This window comes from Mobula hypostoma, chromosome 26 (assembly GCF_963921235.1).
Source record: "Mobula hypostoma chromosome 26, sMobHyp1.1, whole genome shotgun sequence".
NCBI lineage: Eukaryota > Metazoa > Chordata > Chondrichthyes > Myliobatiformes > Myliobatidae > Mobula > Mobula hypostoma.
Window position 1 is genome coordinate 26,808,446 of NC_086122.1, and position 25,111 is coordinate 26,833,556.

The 25,111-nt window shown below is 41.8% G+C and overlaps 1 protein-coding gene across 1 annotated transcript in view; it reads left to right on the forward strand.

Moving 5' to 3' along the window:
• LOC134338160 (transcription factor AP-2-beta-like) overlaps positions 1 to 25,111 on the forward strand; it is a 111,834-nt gene that overhangs the window by 55,582 nt on the left and 31,141 nt on the right. The window contains exons 5-6 of the mRNA XM_063033757.1: positions 13,579 to 13,804; positions 15,040 to 15,158. Of these exons, the coding sequence (XP_062889827.1) occupies positions 13,579 to 13,804; positions 15,040 to 15,158 (345 nt within the window). The remainder of the gene's footprint in view (positions 1 to 13,578; positions 13,805 to 15,039; positions 15,159 to 25,111) is intronic.

Below are 25,111 nucleotides of genomic sequence, written 5' to 3' on the forward strand. Positions count from 1 at the left end.
CCTGGTATTGTGTTATCCTGGGTATATGTGTGCAATTAATATTCACTCAGATTATCTGCTTTTTCATTATTTACAACCTCAGTTTTCAAGAGGCCCTAAATGCTTCTGGCAATCATCCTCTTCTTAATATAATATTTTGTATTGATTTTGACATCTCTTGAAAACATGGTTTCAGTCACCATTACTGTAACTTTGGTTGATTTTTGTCTCGCTCCAAGTCAACAATAGCCATTTCCCTGTGATTGACAATTTCCCTCCACAGGAGCTGTCTAACCTCCTGAGACCCTCCAGTTCCTTTGTGTATTGTTGCAGATTTCCAACATCTGCAGCCCCTTCTGTTTCCAAAATCTGTGCTGTTTTTGGAATTTTCTTTGGTGTTTTCTTTTAGTTTTATGTTGCCCCTCACCTCTTTAGTCATTTGTATTTTAATATATTTTGTTTGGCATATTTGCTTAAAACAAAAATAGAAGCCATTAGGCTCAGGAAGAGCATAAACGGCATAATCCTATAATTTCATTGCCCCACTTCTGTCTCAGATTTTCTTCAACTTTACTGCAAGACTTCCACTAGGTCCTAAAGTTGGAATAATTTATAAATCTAAATTATCTACAAGCCAGCTGGTAATGTAGGGGAAAACTGGACTGCTGAGGTAAACCTCCCTGCTCTCGTAATCTTTGCCTTGGTTAACAATGGAAAGTATCTAACGTTACTTTTGAAATTCACCTGTCCTGTCAGCACGGTCAGCTCTGTTCACCCATACCACTCAGTACCTTACCAATTACCGGGTATCACCTTGACTTGCTGCACCTCCCCAAATGTAATTTCACATTTCTCCATACAAGTGATTTCTTTTTTTCTGCCAACTGCAGCTTTGCCCTTAAGGGGAATAAGCAGGTTCTGTATCACTTTAAATTGTTTTTGAACGTCAGCTGCGTATTTTCTGTTTTACATATCAGACTTGCTTAGGTTGTTGCCTTATTCTGTTGCATTCAACCTTGCCTAAATCTAAACTATTAGTAGCTGTTGGAGTGTCTTGTTTGGAACTCAGTCATATTTTGATTGCTATTAGTTCATACTCCCCGAGGCTATTAACAACATCTTACTCATGACTCATTGGTCTATCTAACGTGGGCGATTCCCTCGTTGGCTCCAGTACATATTGTTGCAGAAAACTGAAGGCAAGCAAGAAATTCACTTTTTATGTGACATATGCCAGCCTGCTATGTGAAAGTTAAAAATCCCACACATAACTGCACTGTCTTTGATGCATGCTTCTCTAACCTCGAAGTCTGCACCTTCCAGCTCTTGAAATCAGCTCTCACATTACGCCACAGTCATAAAAGCCTTTTCTGTGTTCTCTCCACTAGGACTCCACTCCCAATTCAATCTTTCTGACGGTACCTTTTCTTTCTGCCCCAGAAACTGGTGCCAGTCCGTCAAGGAGCTGAACTTCTCCTTCTCATGGCATTTGTCCAGACAGATCTCCTCTCTGTATCTGCACCAGACTGCAGATACAAACAGAAGATAGGGCTGAACAAGTGTTCTGCAACAGTGCAGTACTCTCTCATTATAGGGATCTCGGAGACTTGGCGTGAACTACAGAGCTTCGGTTTAAAGTGTATCCGTATAGTGAGAGTTCAACTCCCTGAACCAAGATAGGAGGGATTCTGTAAATAAACCATGACAGACAAACTCTTCTGAGCATTGCGGAGACCATCCAGCCTATTCTGTGCAAGTCTTTTTGCAGGTACTGTCCATTTTATTCCACTCCCCTATGACTTGAGTTAAGAAGGATGAGGGGGCATCTGATTGAGACATATAAGATTATTAAGGGATTGGACAAGATAGAGGCAGGAAATATGTTCCAGATGCTGGGGGAGTCCGGTACCAGAGGGCATGGTTTAAGAATAAGGGGTAGGTCATTTAGGACAGAGTTGAGGAGGAACTTCTTCTCCCAGAGAGTTGTGGAGGTGTGGAACGCGCTGCCTCAGAAGGTAGTGGAGGCCAATTCTCTGGATGCTTTCAAGAAGGAGCTAGATAGGTGTCTTATGGATAGGGGAATCAAGGGTTATGGGGAGAAGACAGGAACCGGGTATTGATAGTAGATGATCAGCCATGATCTCAGAATGGCGGTGCAGGGTCGAAGTGCCGAATGGTCTACTTCTGCACCTATTGTCTATTGTCTATTGACTGCCATATGCCTACCATGGAACCAAATGTAAAGGTGTTATGTTATTATATTGAGCACTGGTGAGACCATATCACTGCTGAGAAAACAGTGTACAATATTGCTCTCATTCAAAGAAGAATGTTGTTATACTGTAAGGTCTTCAGAGAAGGTTTATTAGACCGATACTGGGAATGGGCAGCTTGTCTCATGAAGACAGGATATACTTGTCACCATTAAACTTTAGAGGAGTGAGGGAGACCTAATTGAGATATATAACATCGTGACATGCCTTGATAGATATAGAGAAGATGATTTTCTCTTGTGGGAGAATCTAGAATTAAGACTTACTATTTAGAAAGTAGGGGTCAACCATTTAAGACTGAAATTAAACAATGTAGGAAGATTATCCTGTATTTTATGAGGCTACAAGATCCTCCAGATATAAGAAGCAGACCTTCTGATTTTAGGATGCAGTGGATGAAATAACTGAATGTTAATGCCAAGATTGCTGAAAAATATAATGACCTTGCATGTGGTCAAAGTTTTTAGATGCATTCCAGTTGCCATTATCTGCAACATTAATCAATTGACCTCATCCATATCAGCATCTTCATTATTATATGCCATGTCGTAAAAAGTGGGCGATTGTTCTTAAAAATTTTTCTACAGAAGTGGTTTACCTTTGCCTTCTGAGTGGTATCTTTACAAGATGGGTCACACCAGCCATTATCAATACTCTTCAGAGATTTTCTGCCTGGTGTCAGTGGTCGCATAACCAGGACTTGTGATCCGCACCAGCTGCTCACATGAACTGCTTCCATGCTTCACGTGAACTTGATCGGGGGTGGGGGGGGGTGGATAAGCAGGTGCTACAACTTGCCCAAGGGTGACCTGCAGACTGGTGGAAGGAAGGAGCACTTTACACTTCCTTTGATAGAGACGTATCTCCACCCCACCATCCCCTCATCCATAAACAATCTCTATTAATGCCAGCATATCCCTACTATTCAGATACCAACTTCACTTTCTCATTCTTGCCATTGTTACAAAGTTCACACTCACTAATGACAGCTTGCACGTTATGCAAGTTGTTTAACCATGACAGCCTCATCCTTCAACTTCTTTGTACGTACTCATTGCGAGATACACCTTTCTGCTGTGGCTCAAAGTGTCTAAGCAGAGGTCAGAAATGCTTCCAGCTCCCATCTCCCATGGGAAAAAATGATACAGCCATTATTGGAAAGGCTGTTGCAGGCAGCTGAAGTTGATTGCATCTCTGTTCCTGTTCCTGCTTTCCACACCTCACTGCCCCTTCAACCTACATTTCCTTCACCTTCTCACATGACACCTGGTGTAAATGTGCACCTCTTACTTTATCCTCCTTGTGGAAGAATTTGACTGTTGGCCTTTTTTTCCTTTCAGTCACCCAATGTGTGCAGTTGGGCAGCAGTAGTGAACTAACAAAGGACAATGATACTGATGATGAGATGCCATTAAATTTTGCACTTAAAGGCGTCAGGTTGCTGATGCTGACAATGTGCTTAATGGATAACAGAGAACTTTGCAGTTGGAGCTGTAGGTTGAAGCGAAGACTGTAGAGCTGGAGGTTTGTGTGGGCCAGTTTTGTAGGATAAAATATATCAGCAGCTGCAGAATCTGAACTTGGTATCACCCAGTTGCCAGGGTAAATGTACTTATTTAAGGACATTAATTACTTTTGCACTCGACCAAGTGGTTATTGTGATGGCCGTGTGTGGTGGTAGGGAATAGATGGGACAACTGGTGAATGTGGGATTAGGTTTGCAATTAGCTCAGATCACAGATGGCCGTAGGCCAAAGGGAGCTATATTGTTTACTTACCCTGCTCTTATTTTTTCTTTCTCCTGCTCTTCAATTGCTTGGTAAAGCCCAATGGCAACGTTTACCATCTCTCTCTTGGAGTTCCTAACCTTTTTTTTTATGCCATGGAGCCTTACCATTAACCGAGGGGTCCTTGGACCCCAAGTTGGGAACCCCTGTTTTATGGTAACCTAGTACAACAGACAGCAGAACTCCGTGGATCTTAACACCACCTCAGCTGACTACCAGATTTCCTCTTTACAGGTCCAGCCAGTGGAAGCAATGGCAATCACCTGCTCTGTGAGACTTCCTTTGGTAACACGGCTTTTGTTGGATGTATGGCGTGCGTGAATGCTTGGTTTATGAGCTGGAACTACCTGCCACATCATCAGCCGATGACCCTCGATGTTCAGTAGGGTCTCTCAATTTGGTAGGTGGCTGGGACAGTGGAATACCGAGGAATGAATCTACCTGAGCACTATCTATGGATCTGGCACTGATTTGAGCATACAACACAACAACTGGATGTTAAGATTTCCTGCTTCTTGTACTGTATGTATCAGATTAAACACGTATCACACAGAAAGCCTTGTCTGTACAACGAACAACATCCGGAATTACTGGAAAGCACACAATTGTCTCAAAGCCAACTCTGTTCCCTCTCTGTAAGCAGATCTTGGACAATACCAAATGAAGTGTAGTTAACTTTCTTTGAATAGACAGTATTCGTGACCTTCCTTGCATAACACTGGCTGTTGAAAGTGCCCGGAGGGAATTTGGCACACAGTTGATTTGATCACCTTGGCTGCCACTGGCGTTGCATTCCTTGAGGTTTTTTTTGGGTTTGCAGTGTATGGAAGGTTTCCATATTGAAGTGTAGATGTTTGGCATATTGTTGCTTGCCCAGGTCTGAGTGAATGCTTTGCTTTCTGAAAGGTTGTAGCTGCCTGCTGAGAGCTATTTTCCCTCCACCCCGACCTCTCCCAGCAGTTTTTATTGCTCTGTATGCCTCCTGTTGATTCTCCTCCTTCGACTGTCATCGTCATCGTGGCTATCCTTCGAGGTCAAGGATGATAGTCTTTGTTCCGTACAGAGCGAAGACGCCTGTACGTGTATTTGTTTAACGTGTACTTGATGCTGCACTCCAAGAAGCACACGATACTTCACAAATCAACCAACTGATTCCAATGGCATGGAAACCACGACGATTGGAGCTGATGGATTTGTTGCAGCCTTCATCCGCCTTCACAGCCGTTGAGTTCGAAGTAACTTCGTCCGCCTGTTCCACCGTTGAGGTCTTGGTTGAATTGTTCTTTGTCAGGGACCTCACCCTTGACCTTACCGTCATGGGTGACCTACCAGGGGCATAGCTCCAGACGGCATCGCTCTCAGGATCTCAGGACCACACAAGCCTCTCCACCGCGACAAGGTGACAATCCATGGAGAAGACTGCATTGCAAGGACAGTGTACCTGTTCAAGTACATCTGGTTTGTGCAGAAGTATGGACAACAGCAAAATGTTCCCGCAGCACCGTGTTTGGTTCTGCAGCTTTGCATTACCAATTAAAATGTCAAATACTCGTAAATTTGTAACACCTGCCCACAGAAATCAACCACAGCTTCACTGAAGTAGTTGATCATTCTTTTCTACGTCAGCAGCTGGTGGGCCATCCTGCTGCAGAACGTGCTCAGCGGTAAAAGACTAAGGGTTTTAGGTGCGGTACCGAACTCCAAAATAACAGCTCTGATGATTAACATTATCTGCCACTTCTGTTTATTTCTACCAGACATTCATGTCCCCTCACCAATTTGACCCTTCGTAAGGGTCTCGGCCTGAAACGTTGAAACGTCGACTGCACCTCTTCCTAGAGATGCTGCCTGGCCTGCTGCGTTCACCAGCAACTTTGATGTGTGTTGCTTGAATTTCCAGCATCTGCAGAATTCCTGTTGTCTGTATAGTACGCTTTGTTTGATGTTTAAGAAAAGCTTCTGCTGCAAAAGTGGCAGGCACTGACCATCTCCAGCAAGAGAGGACCCTTGCCTACCCTTGACATTCAATGGCATTACCAGTGCTGTACGACATCCTGGGGAACTGCTGTTGACCAGAAACTCAGCTGGTAGCTACAGAAGCAGGTCTGAGGCTGTATGGCCCGCAGCTAATACCCAAGGACTTTCCGATATCTTGAAGGCAAAAATCGGGAGCATGATGAATGGACTCCAGCAGTTCAGATGAGAGCAGTGCTTGTTGAAACATGAACTAAGTCACTTGAGAGACCCTGAAGCTACTGAATATAGAAGTGTTTTATTCAACCAAAAAAAAGCAAGCAGCAGGCATCATTTTGAGACACTCTTGGAGGAAGAGGCCTCCCAACCTAATATTACATGACATTTTTATATGCTAAAGATCAACGGTAACAGCAGGGCAATTCTGTAGGAAGTATCTACAATGCTTCCTTTTAATTACATATAGTTTTCACACACCTCCTCTTCGCACCCACACTCCAGACATCCAAAATAAAGGCTAATCAGCATTATCTGGTTTGCAATCAACTTCAGTCCACAGCTCCAGGAAAAGTATTGTTCAGGACTGCATTTTAAATTTAATCTACAGTCCACGCTCATATCTGAAGACTGGTTGCTGGTGAAGTTAATATTTATTATATACCCTAAATCCAGAATATGCCTGAACAGTGCCTATAGCTTTTAAAATACTCAACACTATCCAGGACAAATTAGACTGCTTGATGGGCTCCTCCCCAACTGTTGTAAACTTTCATCCCTTTCAGTAACGGTGGCTGCAGTGTGTACCATCTATAAAATGTACCGCAGTTGCTCCTGCAGGCCATTCTGACAGTATTTCCCAACCCACAACCTCTAGTAAAAGGGCTGCAGGTGTATGGAAACATTATTTTCTGTGTGTTGGCCTCCAGGTCCTTCATTAGATTATGAGGACACACAGTCCTTTTTTATTGTCATTTAGTATTGCATGCATTAAGAAATGATACAATTTCTTCCTGATTTGGAAATATACTGGCAGTCTTTCATCGTTGCTGGTTCTAAATCCTGGATCTCATTAAGTAACTTCATCTAGACTGCAATGGTTCAAGAAGACGATTAACGACAATGGGGATGGGCATCAAACATTGGACTTGCCCATGATACCCATATGCTGAAGATGAATGTCAGGGTTACGTTTAACATAGGGCAGTATCTATCACTGAAAAGCCAAAGTAATAAAGCAGATTATCCAATCACTATCTCATTGCGGGAACTTACCCTGTGAAGCTTCCAGTATCACAGCGGCAATTACTCTTCTAGAAAGTTCTTCAGTGAAAGTGGAGTGCTTTGCAATGTCTTGAAGTTGTGAGAGGTGTTACCCAACACACTATGGGAAATCAGCAGAGGCTTCTTCGCCCTTAGTGTGATTAGAATGTGGAACTTTTTTAACAGGGAATCATTGTAATGAAAAGAATAAAAGGGCTGAGTTTGAAGGGTCTCGGTCCTAAATGTTGACTGTTTATTCCCCTCCATAGATGCTGCCTGACCTGCTGAGTTCCTCCAGCATTTTGTGTGCGTTGCTCTGGATATCCAGCATCTGCGGAATCTCTTGTTTATATTTAAGAGGAAACTGGATTCATCTATGAGTGAGGAATGTACAGAAGGATATGTTGAACTTAAGCGGAAGAAGGATGAAATTGGAGCATTGACCTTTTGGGCAGAATGGCCTATTTCTCCTATCTTGATCTAATTCTGTGTAATATATGTAAATGCCATTTTCCATAAATAGACAAAAATGTGGAACCAAAACAGACAGTATACTAAGCATTACATATTCTATATATACCCTACTTCCTATCTACCTGTTCAATTCTCCATCTGAGACTTTTCTTGGATATCTTAGACACTGGTATGAATAATGTATCTTAGTTCCACATTTCTTCTGCCAAAGAATATCATACAATCTATCTTTACCTCCTTTGTTTTCCTCCCCTCCTGCTTTATGGGCCATCTGCCACATAATATGAATAAAAGGCATGCACCTTTCAATGGTTTTCTTATATCAATCATCATGAATGATTTGAGAAAGACTGTTGAACACTAGTTAGATTTCCTGCTCCTTTGTTTGACTTCATATTTTTCCCTTTTTGTTATACAGCCAAAATTCCACAAGGAATAATGATGGATAGCTCATCACACCTTCACAAGGCACCTACAGTACTGCCATTTCCAAACGTCCCTAACTTTGTTAGTGTTTTGGTTATTTAGAAGTACAGTAAAAAGTTCTAAATAAATTAGTACGTAAAATAATATTTTTAAATGGAGTTGTATACAGATGTAAGTGCTCAGTATGACCTCGTTTGTACAGTGGATGGCAGAGAGCTTGTGCATGAATCAAATTTCATTGCTTCAAATTACAATTGGTTTATATGCAAGTTTAGTTTCCGACATTATAGAAGAAAAATAGCTTCTATTTAGAGAGCTTCACTTTCACTTTCGAGATTTTACCACTCACGTCCTCACTTCTATCTATCTATCTGTCGATTTATTGTTTGCAGTTTGTCTTCTTTTTCATGTTAGCTATTTGTCAGTCCTTGTTTGTAGTTTTTCACTGATTGTATTTCTCTGTTCTACTGATAAAACCTGCAAGAAAATGAATCTCAAGATAGTATGTGGTGACGTATACAGTACATGTCTTGATAATAAATTTACTATGAACTTTGAACATTGTACATTGAGTGAGCACTGAGAAACAAATAAGTAAATGCTATATTAAGTTTGAACAAATTAATCTAAGTTTACACAATTTTAAGTTTCAAGAAATGTAGAACAAGATTGTAATTTAAAGCCGATACTATTAATAAGCATCAATTTACACAATTTACCTATTCGATAACTACCCATTGGTAGCGCAGTTTCCTCATATAGCATGCAGTTTAGTTTAGTAGTGGATTCTTTGTGCGCTTGGAGGCTAAATTATTTGACTGAAAATTGATAATTCTGTTGTGACAATTTTGCAGTGGGAAAGGCCACTGTATTCTACATCCACAACTAATTATAAACCTTCAGTATAAAGGAACCAATCAGTTCAGTGAGTTTTCCAGTAAATAGATGTATCAAACTGACCAGGAAAATGCCAGGTTTAATTTCTTGCAATTCTGTGCTAAAGGGCCAGTTATGGAACACCATTCTTGATCTCAGTTATGACTGGATTAGGAATAAAAGATGAATTATAATTTCCACAACAGCTCACGTTCTTCCTCAGAAAATCACTAAAGGTTTATCGTCAGTTTAAAATGGTTGCAACCCCTGTGTACAAACATCTACTGATGCCTCTGGATACATCTTCAGCGATGTTCCTGGAATCATCGGGTGTTTCGGGTCTTTCAACATCATACACCCTCCTCCATTTGACCCATTCGGGGCTGATCAGACCCCAGCTTGTGTCCAGATGGCCAGCTACTTATGACTCCATGGCTCCTCTCTTTTGAGCCACAGCCATCTTGAGGCCCTCTCTGCCACATCGGTGGTACTGCGGATGGCTCTCCTCTTCCTCTCTCCCTCGATGCCCAAATTGCTGAAGGCTCTAACTAAGGAACAGGCTGCGAATCCCCTACATCCAACCTCCACTGGGAGACACCTCGCACTCCATCCAGCCTGCTGACAGTTGCTGACCAGTCCTGTGTACTTAGAGAACTTCCTTTCAAAGGCCTCTTCCTTGGGACTGTCAGCTCCAGCAGCACCACTTGCTTAGTAGACTCAGACACTAGGATAATGTCTGGTTGCAGGGTGGTGGCTGCGATATGGTTGGCGTTCGAGGTCCACCAACAACTGCCAGTCCCTTGCAGAGGTCAGAATGCCTGCAGATGTTCTTTTGGCAGGTATTGGCTGCTCCCCAGCTCTGACAAAGGCAATGGTCTGCTTGGAGGGTCGGGACCGCTTCGCCCACTCAACTCCTGCGCTGACGGCTTCAGCGATGGTCTTCAGGACCTGATCATGCCTCCACTGTACCGTCCCTCACCAAGTGCCCTTGTGCAGCCGCTGAGGATGTGCTCCAGGGTTCCTCGCTTGAAGCACAGTGGGCACGCAGATGACTCTGCCCTGCCCCATGTGTGCAGGCTTGATGGGCTTGGAAGCACATCGTACACTGCCTGGATGAGAAATTGGATGCGGTGTGGTTCGGCTTCCCAAAGTTCAGCCCAGGTCACTTTCCTCTCAACTGCATTCTCCCATCTTGTCCAAGCTCCCTGTTGCTTCATTCCCACCGCCTTGCGGGTTCTCATCTCCTCCACTACTGCTCTCACCTCCTCCTGAACTATGCTATAAAACACTGTGACATTAGAAACCCAATGCATAACTGAAAGTGCACTGGAATTGGAGCTCCAGGTTTTCGAAATACTGTACATATTTTCTTTCTCTGTTGTTCTTACTCTGTGCTGTTAGTAAGAACTTCTGACCAAAGAGAATTCCCAATTCATAGACTAAGCATCAAACACAATAGGAGTGTGTGTGTGTGTGTGTGTGTGTATGTGTGTGTATGTGTTTTTGTGTGTGTGTGTGTGTGTGTAGGGGAGGAGATGTGGTGTGATTGGGATGGGAGGTTGATGGTGGGAGATTAGTATTGGTCAGGAAATTGTCAGGTCAATATAACTACAACTAATTCTTAAGTAATTGCTGGTATACGAGTAGATCTTGTATGTCAAACAGGGACATTGTAAGCGTTTCTCTAAATTAGACCAGCATTATGCATAGCTTTGGAATCTGTGCCCTTTAATTTCCATTGGCGTTCCTCACGCTCAGAAGATATCGCACCAGCCCGCAGAAACTGGAGCTATTACTGTGGATTACACTGAACATTACAATGCTTACAATCTAGACCAAAAATTCATGTAGCAGTTAGCACGATGTTTTATAGCTTCAGCTGCAAGATGAGGATTCAATTCTTGCTGCTGAATGTAAAAATTAGTGCGTTTTCCACGTGACCACGTGAGTTTCCTCCGGGTGCTCTGGTTTCCTCCCATATTCCAGAGAAGTATGTTTAGGATTAGTGAGTTATGGCTATGCTCATGTTGATGCTGGAGGTTTGGCAAAACTTACAGCACAGTCTTCATTGATTTTATTTGATGGAAATGGCACACTTCACTGTACATTTCCATGTTTTGATGTACTTGTGACAAATAAAGCTAATCTTTATATTAAAAAAAATTGATGATTTCAGGACAGGTAGATGCCAGGGCTTTGGAAGACAATATCCATTTTCAGGAAGTTTTACTTAAAAAGATATTTTGTACCTTAAAACAATGCACAGGCTAGTGCAAACTGTGATCATGGTGTTGATGAGCAGAGGGACCTCGGAGTCCAAGTTCATAACTCCCTAAAAGTGGCGACACAAGTTGATAGGATGGCTAAGAAGGTGCATGGCATGCTTGTCTTTATTATTGGAGGCTTTAAATTCGAAAGTACTGAATTTTATTGTGGCTTTATAAAACTCCAATTTGGCTGCATGTGGAGTATTTTATACGGTTCTGGTCACCCCACTGTAGGAAGGATGTCAAGGCTTCGGAGAGGGTGTAGAAGAGGTTTACCAGGATGTTGCCTGTGTTAGAGAGCATATGCTCTACATAGAGACTGGACAAACTTGAGCTGGTTTTCTCTGGAGCGGTGGGGGCCGAGAGGCGGGATCTGATGGAGAGTCATAAAGTGATGGGAGGCATAGAGTAGACCCAGTTTCTTTTCCCAAGGGTTGAAATGTCTAATACTAGATGACATGTATTTAAGGTGAGAGAGGGTAATTTTAAAGGAGAAGTGAGGGGCATGTTTTTACAGAGAGTGGTGGGTGCCTGGTATGTTCTGCCTGGGGCGGTGCTAGAGACAGAAGCATTAATGACTTCTAAGAGTTTAGATAGGCATATGAGCAGACATCCCACCTCTCCGGGAAGTTCCGGGAGTCTCCCGCATATTAATAGTGGCTCCCTGATGCCCGCAAATTATATGCAATGTCACGGAAATCAATTTTTTGAGAGCAAATGAGAGAAAGCAAGAGAGAGCACGAGAGGGACCATGAGAGAGAGAGCACGTGCGCGCGTGAGAGAGAAGGAGAGTGCGAGAGTGACCACGAGAGAGAGAGAGAGAGTGCGCGCGAGAGCGAGAGAGAGAGTGCAAGAGTGACCATGAGAGAGAGAGAGTGCGCCATGGCAGAGTGTTCCAAAAAAAGAAAATATAAAACGTACGTCACCCCAGACTACCCTAAAGTGTACCCCTGCCTAATAGGGGTCAAAATAATGACAGTGTTGCTCGCTGCACTGTTTGCAACAGTGACTTTTCTATTGCTCATGTTGGGTTAAGACTGTAAAAGACATGTTGAGGTGAGTTTAACAGGTGTCATTCGTTCATTAGCATAGCTAACGTTATTTAAACTAGCTGGCTAGCTGCTAAGGAGTTACTCTATTGCAGACATCCCACCTCTCCCGGAAGTTCCGGGAGTCTCCCGCAAATTGATGATGCTACCTCCCTGAAATGAGTTTTTGCAGGATGGGATGTCTGTATGAATGTGAGGAAAATGGAAGGATATGGACATGGTGTAGGCAGAGATCAGTTTAGTTAGCCATTTGATTACTAATTTAATTAATCCGGCACAATATTTTGGGCTGAAGGGTCTGTTCCTGTGCTGTACTGTTCTGTGTTCTAATTGTGTATGTTCCTGGAGTAGTCACTGGAATAGAACTCCTGGTGTCCTGTCATTCCGACTCAGCCAGAAACACTGAGCAAACTCAAAATGCTAGATCTGCTACAAAGCATTTATTCAAGGACCTTTGTGAGCTATACTGTAGTTCATATACAAAATAATGGACTGAATAGTGGCTAATAATTGAGATGTTTGAGGATACAATGACGATTTATGACTCGTCATATGATTTAGCAATTTTACCAATGAAGCAGAAGTGTGACTCGTTGTCATCTTCAGTAACATCCCTGACCTACAATTGTCTCACAAATCTGATCAAAATGGGCAGGCAAATGCCATTTTACCCTTTCTCTTCTGCTCGTTATGCCGCTGGTGCTGAGGGCAGTACTGAAAGTCCTCCCCCTCTGGCGGTGTCCAGGGCTTCCTTCATCACGTCAGCAGCTTCCTCTCAGTTTTCACTTCTGTCAGCCATGCAAGTCCTGGGTGGAGACTCAGGAATACCGTTGTACTCAGAGGTAGAAGGATTCTTCATTGCTGTTTCCATAACAATTCTGTTTTACCAGTAAGGGTTGTTAGCCCTGAGCTGAACCCCCCCCAAGCCTGGAGGATTGGTGGACCACTCTTAGTTTGGCCTCTACCCTTTGACCTGTTTGGCATTGGAGACCCTATCAAGAGCCAAAGCATAAAGCCCTGACTCCAGCCAACAGAGTTCTCCAGGTCATTGAGGAACACGAGGCTCCAAACCCCACGACAAGGTTGTGGTCCTCTTGGAGGATTTTACAAAAAAAAAAGCTTCACCCAGTCAGTGGTAGCCATTGTTTCTATGAGAGTGCTTTCAAAGTTGCATGCACTACATTCTATAGTGACATTTTTTGCTTTATTACAGTTCCAATGCCAATTAAAGCCAATGGCAGTTCACTTTCTTTGAACATGCAAAAGGATGGCTCAGTTGGAGGAGTAACAAACCCAAATGAAGTGTTCTGCTCAGTCCCAGGCCGCCTGTCACTGCTCAGCTCCACCTCCAAGTACAAAGTGACCGTGGGAGAGGTTCAGAGGCGTCTGTCTCCACCGGAGTGTCTGAATGCATCACTACTCGGAGGAGTGCTGAGGAGGTGAGTGAGGGAGGGAGTGTCGGTGGAGGAGTTCAGCCCTGAGGTTGAGGTCAAAGAGCTGAGAATGGTAAAATGAATTGTATAATATCAGACATAAAAATTAAAATGACAGACATTGGGTTTAGAAGATGAAAAGGAGGAGCACAGTCCATTGCAAATACGCATCATGCCAATGAGAAGAGTTGGAACACTTGGCAAGAAATGGAAAATGTAAACTGAACTGGAGATTGAAAGGAATATAGTATTGAAATTTACTGAGCAATAATGACTATTTTATATCTAATAAATATACAGTAAAATGCAAAAGTCTTAGACACACACACACGCACGCGCGTGGGGTGATTGATAAGTTCATGGCCTAAGGTAGAAGGAGATGAGTTATTAATTTAAAACTTTCTGCATAATCACTCAAAGATTTGAACTGCACGTGCATGTAACGAGAGCGTCTTGGACCTCCAGGTGGTCCACAGCAGGGGTGATTGATAAGTTCATGCCTAAGGTAGAAGGAGATGAGTTATACAGCTCTCGTTACATACACGTGCAGCTCAACTCTTTCAGTGAAAATGCAGAAAGTTCGAAGATTCTCTTCATCTTCTATTTTAGGCCACGAACTTATCAATCACCCCTTGTGTTATCTATAGCTAGGGTGCCTAGGACTTTTTCACAGTACTGTATTTGTCCACGTGGAGCAGAGAGCGAGTTTGTAAATCTGGCGGAAGCAAAGGATATTGGGAATGATGAGGGTGGAGCGCCGCCGGGGGTGGGGGGAGGGAGATTGTGGGACAGGTGGCAGAGGAGGAGTGTTTGGAGTGAGGGGGGTGGAGTGGGTGTTGACATGGGTGCAAACAGTTGGTTTATTGATCATTACAGAGTGTCTCTCTGGTTCTTTCTGCTCTCTCCCCTCTCCCTTCCCCTTCACCCAACCGTGATTCCCTTCTCCCTGCCCCCTTCCCACTCTCAGTCTGCAATGGAGACCCATATCAGAATGGGGTTTATCATCACTCACATATATCATGAAGTTTGTTTTTTTTTGTGGCAGCAGTACAGTGTAATGCTTAAGATTAATACAACTCTTGCAAATGACTTAGACATCCTAGCTATATATACGTGCCTAAGAGCTTTGCACAGTACTGTAATTAAGTTCATGCATGTACTGAGCAAGAAGTTGAAAAGTTACTGGAGTTGTTATTTTTCCACCTGTATACTGGATTTAAATCTATGTATGTCTTCCTCAGGGCAAAGTCAAAAAATGGTGGTAGATCCTTGAGAGAAAAATTGGAAAAGATTGGATTGAATTTGCCTGCAGGAAGACGCAAAGCAGCCAACGTCACCTTACTCACCTCACTCGTCGAAGGTAGGGCAATTTTCAAGAAACACACGAAGGCAATTCTATAGAGAAAACATCTTTAATCCTTTGTATGTGCATGTCCAAACAGGCACATGTGTAAAGCACTGATCTGATTGTAATCTCAGTTCCACATTCCTGGTTACCTCATTCTAGTCTGCACATCCATCTATCTAAACTAGGAAAAACAACCGATAAGTTAGCTTGTCAGCCTTCAGTATATATATTATAGCGATGTTCCAGTTGGGAATGTGTACTGTGTATTATTTTGCCAAATTAGTCTAAAACAGAAAACTGTTTAAGTATTTAAATCCAGAATAGATCGAGTTGTCTTTCTGGTGTCGACTCTCTGGGCACAGAGCTCGGAAAAAGCGATGCAACAGACTTCTAACATCGTAAATCTGCGAGTTGTTTGTTATGTCTCCCCTCTCGCAGTGAAATGGGGACATCTCTTTTTCCCTTATTAGGGAGGGAGAGAGCCTGTGGTATGTCAAACTGTCAGGTGAACGAGTAGTTTTTGGGGTACTGCAAGTCTGTGTCTTTATTGATGCTTTGCTGCTGCTCGTGCATGGGGGAGAGATGGGGTGGCTTTGGGGTTCTAACGTTTTAACTGTCATTCAATCTTTGGGGCACCTCTCTGTTTTTTTGGATGTCTGTGAAGAAAATGAATTTCAGGATGTATATTGTATACATTTTTCTGACATTAAATGCACCTATTAAACTTATTGAATTAAAGAAATCTACCTGTTTGTAGGCTAATTTATTTTCATTCCTTGAATATATAAACTAAAGCTCTAGAGATGAGGTTTGAACATAAGGGTTCTTTAGAAATTGGATTTAATTATCTAAGGATGGTTAACGCTATAGAGATTTAAGCATAGGGCCGCATCGGAAAAGTCAATTACAAACTGAATTGAGGCAGTGGGGTCCAGGCTCGAGAGCTTACTGAGGTGATTGTACCCGATGTTTGGACATCGGTTTAGTTGCCAGGTCAGATAGAAAAGGTCAGGAGGTGAGGAACAAGCTGGTTCAGATCACTGCTCCATAACTTAGCTTTGCATTGAACTACCCTGAGTGATGGGACTGTCTTTGCGGACCAGTTCAGAACATTGTTTTCTTGCGTTATTGTTTGCAGAATGTGTTCGATGGTCTTTTTTTTAAATATATGGGTTCTTTTGGGTTTCTTTGTTTTATGGCTGCCTGTACGAGATGAATCTCAAGGCTGTAAAATGTATACATACTTTGATAATAAATATACTTTGACTTTGAACCTACTATGTAGTTAGTGTACACAGCTGACTTGTTAAATGAGTTTGGTATCAACCACTTTTCCCAGTAACTTGTTGCTGTGATTACACTGGACAACAAATTTTTTCAAAAGTGTTGTTTATCAGATTTTTTTTGTGTATGATAGACAGCTTGAAGCTGAACACAAATATAATTGCAGACTCCTTGTATCTTGTAAGAATTTGGAGAAACAAGAAAGTAACTTTTTTTGAATATAATATGCTTAATTGTATAATGATGCTGATGCTTTGCAATCGTTCACCTAAGCTAAAAATGTCTTGTTGGTGATTTTCATTTGTATTCAGCCTTCTTGCTTAAGTGTCCAACAATAAACAGCCAGCGTTGATGGATTCCAGTTGCCCTGATGCCATTTCTCCAGATCGCAATGTCCTGGTGAAAAAGTCTAAATGGGAATGCAGAAAATGAATCTTTAGTGACGTTTTGCACTTCATGGTTTTGTATGCTTGAAGCATGTTGTCAACTTGCTGCACGTAGTTTGGTGTTCTGTGGTTGCCAAGAAAAAATGCAACAACATCCTTGAATACCTTCCATGTGATTTTCTCCAGTCCCACTGGAAGTTCTTCGAATTTCCTGTCATTGATGACCTGTTTGATTTGTGGACAAACAAAAATGCCTTCTTTATCTTGGCATCAGTTATTCTGACTTGATTTATGAATTGAACTAGCAAATATGGAAGATTTCAAAACAATGATGTGTAATAGGGAAATGTCATGGTGATTTTCATAATCAGCAGCCCAAAATCCATAAGATACACACAAAGGTATTCAGGAAGCAAAATCTTGTTGTCCAGTATTATTCCCACTCCAGAAAGTTGCATCTATATTGCATCTTTGATGTATGGATTCATCCCAGAGCACTTCACTGATGAGCGAGGAGAGTATGAAAGCAAATGTGAGATGGGTGAAAGCTTGGGTGAAGATATAGGGAACAGGATCGGCAAAGGAAAATTGGTAAAGTTAACCTGTTGATAATTCCGAGTATGAAGAAGTATTAAGTAGATCCTAACCTTACCCTTCGTAGTTTGGAATCATATTCCACTTGTCATGCTTTGATCTATCTGCAAGCATGACTTCAATTGTGTTGTGTAGCCATCGAGTCATATAGCTTGGAGACAGGTCTTTTGGCCCATCCTATCCATGCTGACCATTAAGCCTCCATTTTATGCTCATCTCTTTTCTCTCCCCCATGTCCGTATCAACTGCTCCCAGGTTCTATCTACACTCCAGGGATAGCTTACTGAGGTCAGATCAGCTACCACTACAACCTTCAGACGTAGGAGGAACCCACAACACCTTGAGGAAGCCCGTGCAGTTTGAGGGAGAACATGCAAACTCCACAGAGACAGCATCAGATTGAAGCCAGGTAGCTGGAACTGTGAGGTGGCAGCTCTACTATCTGTGCCATAGCACTTGTTACACACTTATAAGGAGTCTTTCAAGATGGAGATATATTCCTTATGCTGCTATAATGACATTAATTTCATTAATGAAAGCAGGCCATTGAACATAGGTCCTTAAGTGTCCAAAGTGATAACATCACCATTACTTTTCAGTGTTATGAAATTGAAATATTGACTCTACTAAGTTTGTAATCTCCTGGTGTAAGCACAAAACTTGTACTTCCATATAAATTTTCACTGAAATGTTTCACAATTTCATTTAATCCAACTTGTCTTTAACTGCAGCTATTTACCATGAGACCTAATTTAAAGCAATACTGCAAAGGTCTGCAGGTTGTGCCAATGTGTTCATGATGCAGACGTTACTGGAGGGACCAGCATTTATTACTCGCCCATAATTGCCATTGAGAATCAGGTGACAGTGAGCTATCTTCTCTGTATGTTCTGCTTCCTCTGGTGAACATACTTCTAATTTGCCCTTGGGTGGGGAGTTTCTAGACCCTGCCACGATGAAGGAATGGTGATGTAGTTCTAAGTTAGGACTTCAAAGTACACTTATAAAAGTATGTATACATTAAGTAACCTTGAGATTCGTCTCCTGACAGACAGCCGCGAAACAAAGAAGCCCAAAATAACCCATTAAGAGAAAAGAAGACTGTTGAACACCCAGCGTGCAGAGAAAAAAAATCAAATCATGCAAGCAATAAACGGAAGCAAATAGCACTCTGAACTGAAGTCCACAGAGAGAGTCCAAGGCCTATAGTTCAGCACAGTTTAAAGGCGACCAGGTAACTGGTGTGTTTCTGTGCTCTTGATGCCCTTGTTCTTTTCTATGAGAGAGGTCACAATTAGTGAGGTGGAGTTGAAGAAGCCTAGAGTGAGTAATGAAATGCATTTTAGAGTTGGAACACATTGCTGCCAGTGCTGGAGGAAATTAATATTCACCACAATTGACTGGGTGCCAAAAGGGTAAACTGTCCTGTCCTCTATGGTGCTGAGGTTTTAAAATATTCATTGCAACTGAACTCATTTAGGCACGTGGAGAGTAATTCATCACACTCCTCTTTGCGCCTTACGAGTGTGGAGAGGATTTGACGTGATAGGAGATGAGTTACTTGCTGTAGGACACCCATCCCCTGGTCTGCTCTTGTAGCCACTTAAATTTTGTGACTGGTCACAGTGTTTCCGGTTAAAGATGAGTGCCAGGATGTTAATGATGAGAGAACGTTTTTACAGGAACACCACTGAGGTCATGTGAGGATGGTTGGATTTTCACTTGTTGGTGATGGTCATTGCCTGGCTCCTTGTGGTGTGAATGTTACTTACAACCTAGCAGCCTATGCCTGTGTGTTGACCCATGTCGAAACGGACTGCTTCATTTTCCAAAGATTTGAAAATAGAGAATTGAACTTTGTGCGACTACTGTCCCTCTTTCCTCACCTCAGGAACTCAGCTCTTTTGCCGCTGTCTGCACCGGTGATATGACGAGCTGTTGTGTATTCGACAATATTGATTCAGTTTGTTGGTCTGTTGAAGTGCACACGAACGAGTTGCAATATTTGATTCAGGGAGATGTCAATATTACAGTCACAACAAATTCTTTAATATCACTATATAAATATTAATACTCTCTCTTGTCTTTGGCTTCTGCTTCTGAATTTATAACTGATCTCTGTGGCTGCTGGAGTAAAGTTTGTATATGCTGGAGTAAATCTTCATAACCTCAACAACAAGAAGTATCTTTCATCTAGTGTGGAGTCATGAGGTCTGGACTTAATTGTGTTAATATGCTCTTATATGGTTCAATGATATTTTTGAACTGAGAAATATTACCTCGCATTCTGGAGAAGTGAAGTGCTTTATCTCAGTCCTGAAGAAGGGTCTCAACCTGAAACGTCGACTGTCTGTTCATTTCCATAGATGCTGCCTGACCTGCTGAGTTCCTCCAGCATTTTGTGTGTGCTGCTTTAGATTCCCAGTGCTCCTGATTTAGCAGGATTCAGTCTGGACTGCAATTCCACACTAATCTTGCTTTGGTGTTTGCAATGCTTTACATGCTTTTAATTCTTCTGAGCTCAAGTCAAAACTTGGGCCCCATCACTTCCAAGTTTCACATTGTAGTTACTAAAATTTATCACACCATCACGAGGATGTATACTAGAAGCCTGCGATGTCTTCCTGAATTTGGGCTGCTTTGATTCCTTTTCACAGTCATCTTCCTTACCACAGTTTCTGTGTGGAGTGTGATCAAGTACTTAGTAAGTGACAGCATGCTTAATTACCTATGGTATACTTAACTACGTCTTAAAAGTTAGAGTACGCCTGAGTTTGCCTTCACCTCTGTGGAAGCTGGACGTTAGGAGCTGAAATCAATTTCAAACCTATATTTGAAATGACATAACTTTTGCAAATATCCATCATTAAGTCGTATGGATTTATAGATTCTGAGTACATGGCAAGTGAAGGAGAACGATGGTGAATGGAAATCTTTAAATAACTATTAACATCATGAATAAGATTGGTCTAATTTTTATATTGCTTTTCCAATTAAAATGCGTTACATTAGCCCAGGGAGAAAAGTATGTTTATTTCCAACAAATATCCAGCTCTTCATCTTGGGCTTAATTTGTATCATAAGATCATAGAAACATAGAAGTTAATGGCATTAGAAGAGAGCCATTCTCTGCACTTGTCCACAATGAGCAACAAAGAGCTGTTTGTGCCAATCCATGTCCCATTTCTTTGTCTGTAGCCTTGGAGGCTGAGATGCTGCAAGTTATTTTAAATGCTCTGAAACACAGTTTGGTGGGAACTCACTTTTGTTTGGAAGGCAGTTTGAGAGTGGTTTTTACTTCATAGTCTGGAACATTGCTGTTGGGCAGCAAGTTCTCAATCTCCACTGTCCTTTCGGCGAAAAAGATTTCCTTAATCTTTCAGTCAATTATTTTAAGTCCAGACTTTGACTCCTCCTCTTCTCCATTAATGGATCTGGGTCCTTTCTATTCGTTCCAGCCATGCTTCTCACGAGTCTGCCATGAAACTTAAGTTCCTCATGTGCATTATCATTCATGTGAAATTAAATGCAGCTTTTCGTTCGTTGTTGTGCAGCTACACCAATTTTCCCCAGAGAAAACTAAACAGTTCCTTTCAATTTCCATTGGTACTCATCTCTTCTTAATTCTCAGTAGTAAGCAGGAAACAATTCAAATGTGTTTACCTGGATGTGGGAGCAAAGATCAAGCTTGAACGTGGCCAGCTACCTGATACATTCATCACTGGAGTGGCGGATTTTATTCTGTTACGTGCAAATGAATGTTTTAATGTGTCTGAAATTAATTCATCCATTGCATAGCAGCGAGGATTTACTAGTGTTCAGGCACAGGCTGTGTAATAGGCTGGTCATGGAGAGAGGAATGGATGAAATTCATTCCTTTAAGGACCGGTGCCCCAGAAGGGCAGTGTCCATTATTAAGGACCTCCAGCACCCAGGGCATGCCCTTTTCTCACTGTTACCGTCGGGTAGGAGGTACAGAAGCCTGAAGGCACACACTCAGCGATTCAGGAACAGCTTCTTCCCCTCTGCCATCCGATTCCTAAATGGACATTGAATCTTTGGACACTACCTCACTTTTAAAAAAATAGATGGTATTTCTGTTTTTGCACTTATTAAAAATCTATTCAATATACATAATTGATTTACTTGTTTATTTATTATTATTTTTTTTTACTTTATTTATTTTTTTTCTCTCTCTGCTAGATTATGTATTGCATTGAACTGCTGCTGCTAAGTTAACAAATTTCACGTCACATGCCGGTGATAATAAACCTGATTCTGATTCTCTTGTTTCCATCTGATCTATTTGAATGAGGTTGGGGGTGCGGGGGTGATTTGTTATTGTCGCTTCAACGTCGTTCTTCCCTGTAAAGTTTTATGCAGAGATTGCCTGCAACAGAAACTCATACCTTTACTACCTTGCGGATGTGGTAAACTTATTGATAAATAACAAAATTATAGCATGTTTAATTGCCGATGGACTTTCTGCCTGGTTTCATATCCTCATTTATTCCAGTTACAGAATTCATCATATCCATGAGAAATGACGGGTACTGTTAGCCTAGCGTTTGCCTATTCAGGATTGATATCTTTATAGTGATGTTCACCAGTAAAATCCTAATTTGTATTATTTGTGCTAATTGGCTCTGCATTCTTCATAAAACCTTTGATAAATGTACCCAATATTTTGGCATCAATCCACTTTATGCCATCAATCTAGTTTGAAATAAGCAGTCCTGGCTCTGGGTTGAATTACTGTTTATTGGCTAGATAGAATTAATTGTTGTTAAAGAGAAGCCTTTTGATCTCGTTGCTCTTCCCACATTCACGGAGGAATTCGTTATGCTTTAGTAGGTATTATTTTAACTTGTCTGCTGGTGGGAAAAGGTTTAAAATGTGTCCTTTCCACCATGGATTTAATATGGGGAGAACCCAGACAGATAACTTAATGGGAGGGGCAATCTGAATCAGGTACTTTCATGGTCGATACATCAGGTTTAAATTATTCTGAATATATTTAGTGGTGGCATATTAAAAACAAATGTTGGATAAGCATAAAGGGGTATGTTATTGAAAAGGCTATAAATATGTACAATAAAAGGTAAAGGCCACTCCACTATCATTCTTAACTATCCTCCGAATAAAGTAGAACGATGTATGTATGACAATTTCTTGTTACCTTGTCCAATGAATTCTGTCCTCGCTCAGAAAGATATGACATTCCTTTTAAAATAAGGCACGGAGAAGCCACGCGGAAGATTGTAATATCGAAGCGACGAGCTGCTGATCGCCCGCTCTCGTTATCGCAGGAGCAATTTCTCTCTCCCTCACTGGTTCAGAAAGAGCCTGTCTGAGATACCAAAGTATTGGGGGTGGGCTGTAGATTTTGATGGGCTCCAGATCAAGGCGTCTTTGGGGGGGCTGTGCTTTTGCTTGCATGGTGAAAGAAGGAGGGTCAATGCTATTACTGCTGCCTTGTGTGTGGGAGGGGGAGGGGGACTTTGGAGCTCTAATGTTTCTGTCATTCATTCTTTGGGGGTTTTTCTGTTTTGAGGATGTCTGTGAAGAGTAAGAATTTCAGACTGTATACTGAATACATTCCCTGATATTAAATTCAACCATTGAATAAGGCACGCCTTCTAAAATCAAATGTACTGATAGACTCAGTACGATACTATGAGATTAGGTCGGATTCAAAGGTTTCAAAGGTTTGAAAAGTACATTTAATATCAGAGAAATGTATACAATATACATCCTGAAATGCTTTTTCTTCACAACCATCCACGAAAACAGAGGAGTGCCCACAAAGAATGAATGATAGTTAAATGTTGGAACTCCAAAGTCCCCTCCCCAGCTCCCCTCCCTCCCGCGCGTAAGCAGCAGTAAGCAACGATCCTTCCTCCCCCCCCCACTGGCAATAAAAGCAATGGCACCCATGACCAAGCACTCAAGCGTGAGCAAAGGAACAGCAAAGACACAGACTTGCAGTACCCCAAAGACTACTTGTTCACCTGGTATTTGACATACCACAGGCTCTCTCTCTCTCTCCCCCTAATAAGGGAGAAAGAAATGTCTCCATTTCACAGCGAGAGGGGAGACATAACAAACAGCTCACTGGTTTATGATGTTAGAAGTCCGTTGCATCGCTTTTTCCGAGCCCTGTGCCCAAAGATCTCAGGTCTCTGGGCACACAGCCTTAGATCTTCCATCTCCCACGACACACTGGTCTTCTGCTCAGATACTGACCTCGGATCCCCCCCCCCACCTCGTCTCCAGAGCCATCAAATCTTGGTCTTCTGAAGGTGAGCGGAGCTCTTACGTTGAGCCCTTGGCGTGCCAAACAGTGGCCAGTTATGAAACCCCGAGAGCGGGTCCCATTCCCGCAAAAAGAACCGTAGTCAACATGTAACTCCAGGTCAGGGTCTTCAAAAGAACCCTGAAAGGGAAAATAGATATTAAAGATGGAAATAGAGCTGTTTCTGAAGATGCAAGTAAAGGAGTTGCTGTTAGGCGCCATTAACCCTCCTAAGCTCCACTTCACTACTCTGAATTGTACTTTTCCTGAACCTTGGTATGTTTCCAAGGCCAATTTGGGACCAGATTTTGGCTGTTGCTTCATTGATTCTGAATGTTATCTGTAAATTATTTGCTGATTAGTATTTGTGAACTTTGTTCAAATTCCATGAGGAAGAAACTTGATATGAGTTGAAATTAGGTCCCATAATTGCTTGTGCATTTTCTCTGAACACTATTACATTTGAAAAAGGAGGCAAACTCTAACACCCCAGCAGCAGACTAGACTAGAAGTTTTTGTGGTCTAGGGAGTAGAAGCTTAGATTTTTTTTTTGCCAAGCTGCCACCAGGATTACTAGTTAGTGTCTGACAAGTGGTTGAGCAAGTCCAGTATATCATATGATTGCACCTGAATTGTGCATCTGGTGTCCTGTAACCTACCCAAATTCTGATCTGACATATTTATAGAGTCTAATCCCAGTTTCCCTAGGACATTTTGAGTGTTTAATAATATGGCATTTGGTGCACATCTGACAAAGTACTGGAGCATGGAATCATGGCTCAAAATTTGATGGTTTATATTGGAAAACTGAGTTTGTTTTCCCTCTCTTTCAAGTGCAGGGTTATTTTGGATTCTAGAGCAGCATTTGAAGTAAGTTTATTTTATTCCTCAAGATATTTTGCATGAATTGGAGAAATATTGAACTTGAATAACATGCAATTTTAAGGCTTCAGTGATGAGAAGTAAAGTTCTATAGTTCTGGTAGGAGAAATCATATCATTCTTGTGGTTAAACTTAATTAGCCGGCTGATAAGTTAGAATTTGTTTAAGGAAATAAAGTTCTGTTTCTAAAAGGAAATAGGTAACATTTGGCAAATAATAAACAATTGTTCTGCGTATGATCTGTTTTTCACAATGGCAGATATTTAAGAAAATTAGTCTACAAGCCTTTCTGCACTGTAAGTCAAGTGATTCCAAAGAATAGGAATTATTTGCTGCTTAAGGGCATCATATAAGTATAAAGTATAGTTTTTCTTCTTGTTTTCTCAGTTTTTATTGACAAAATTTATCTGCCATTGTTCTTTGAGAGGATCTTTCCAATATTGGTGGAGTCTAAGACCAGAGGGCACAATCTCAGAATAGAATGACTTACCTTTAGAATAGAGATGAGGAGGAATTTACTTAAC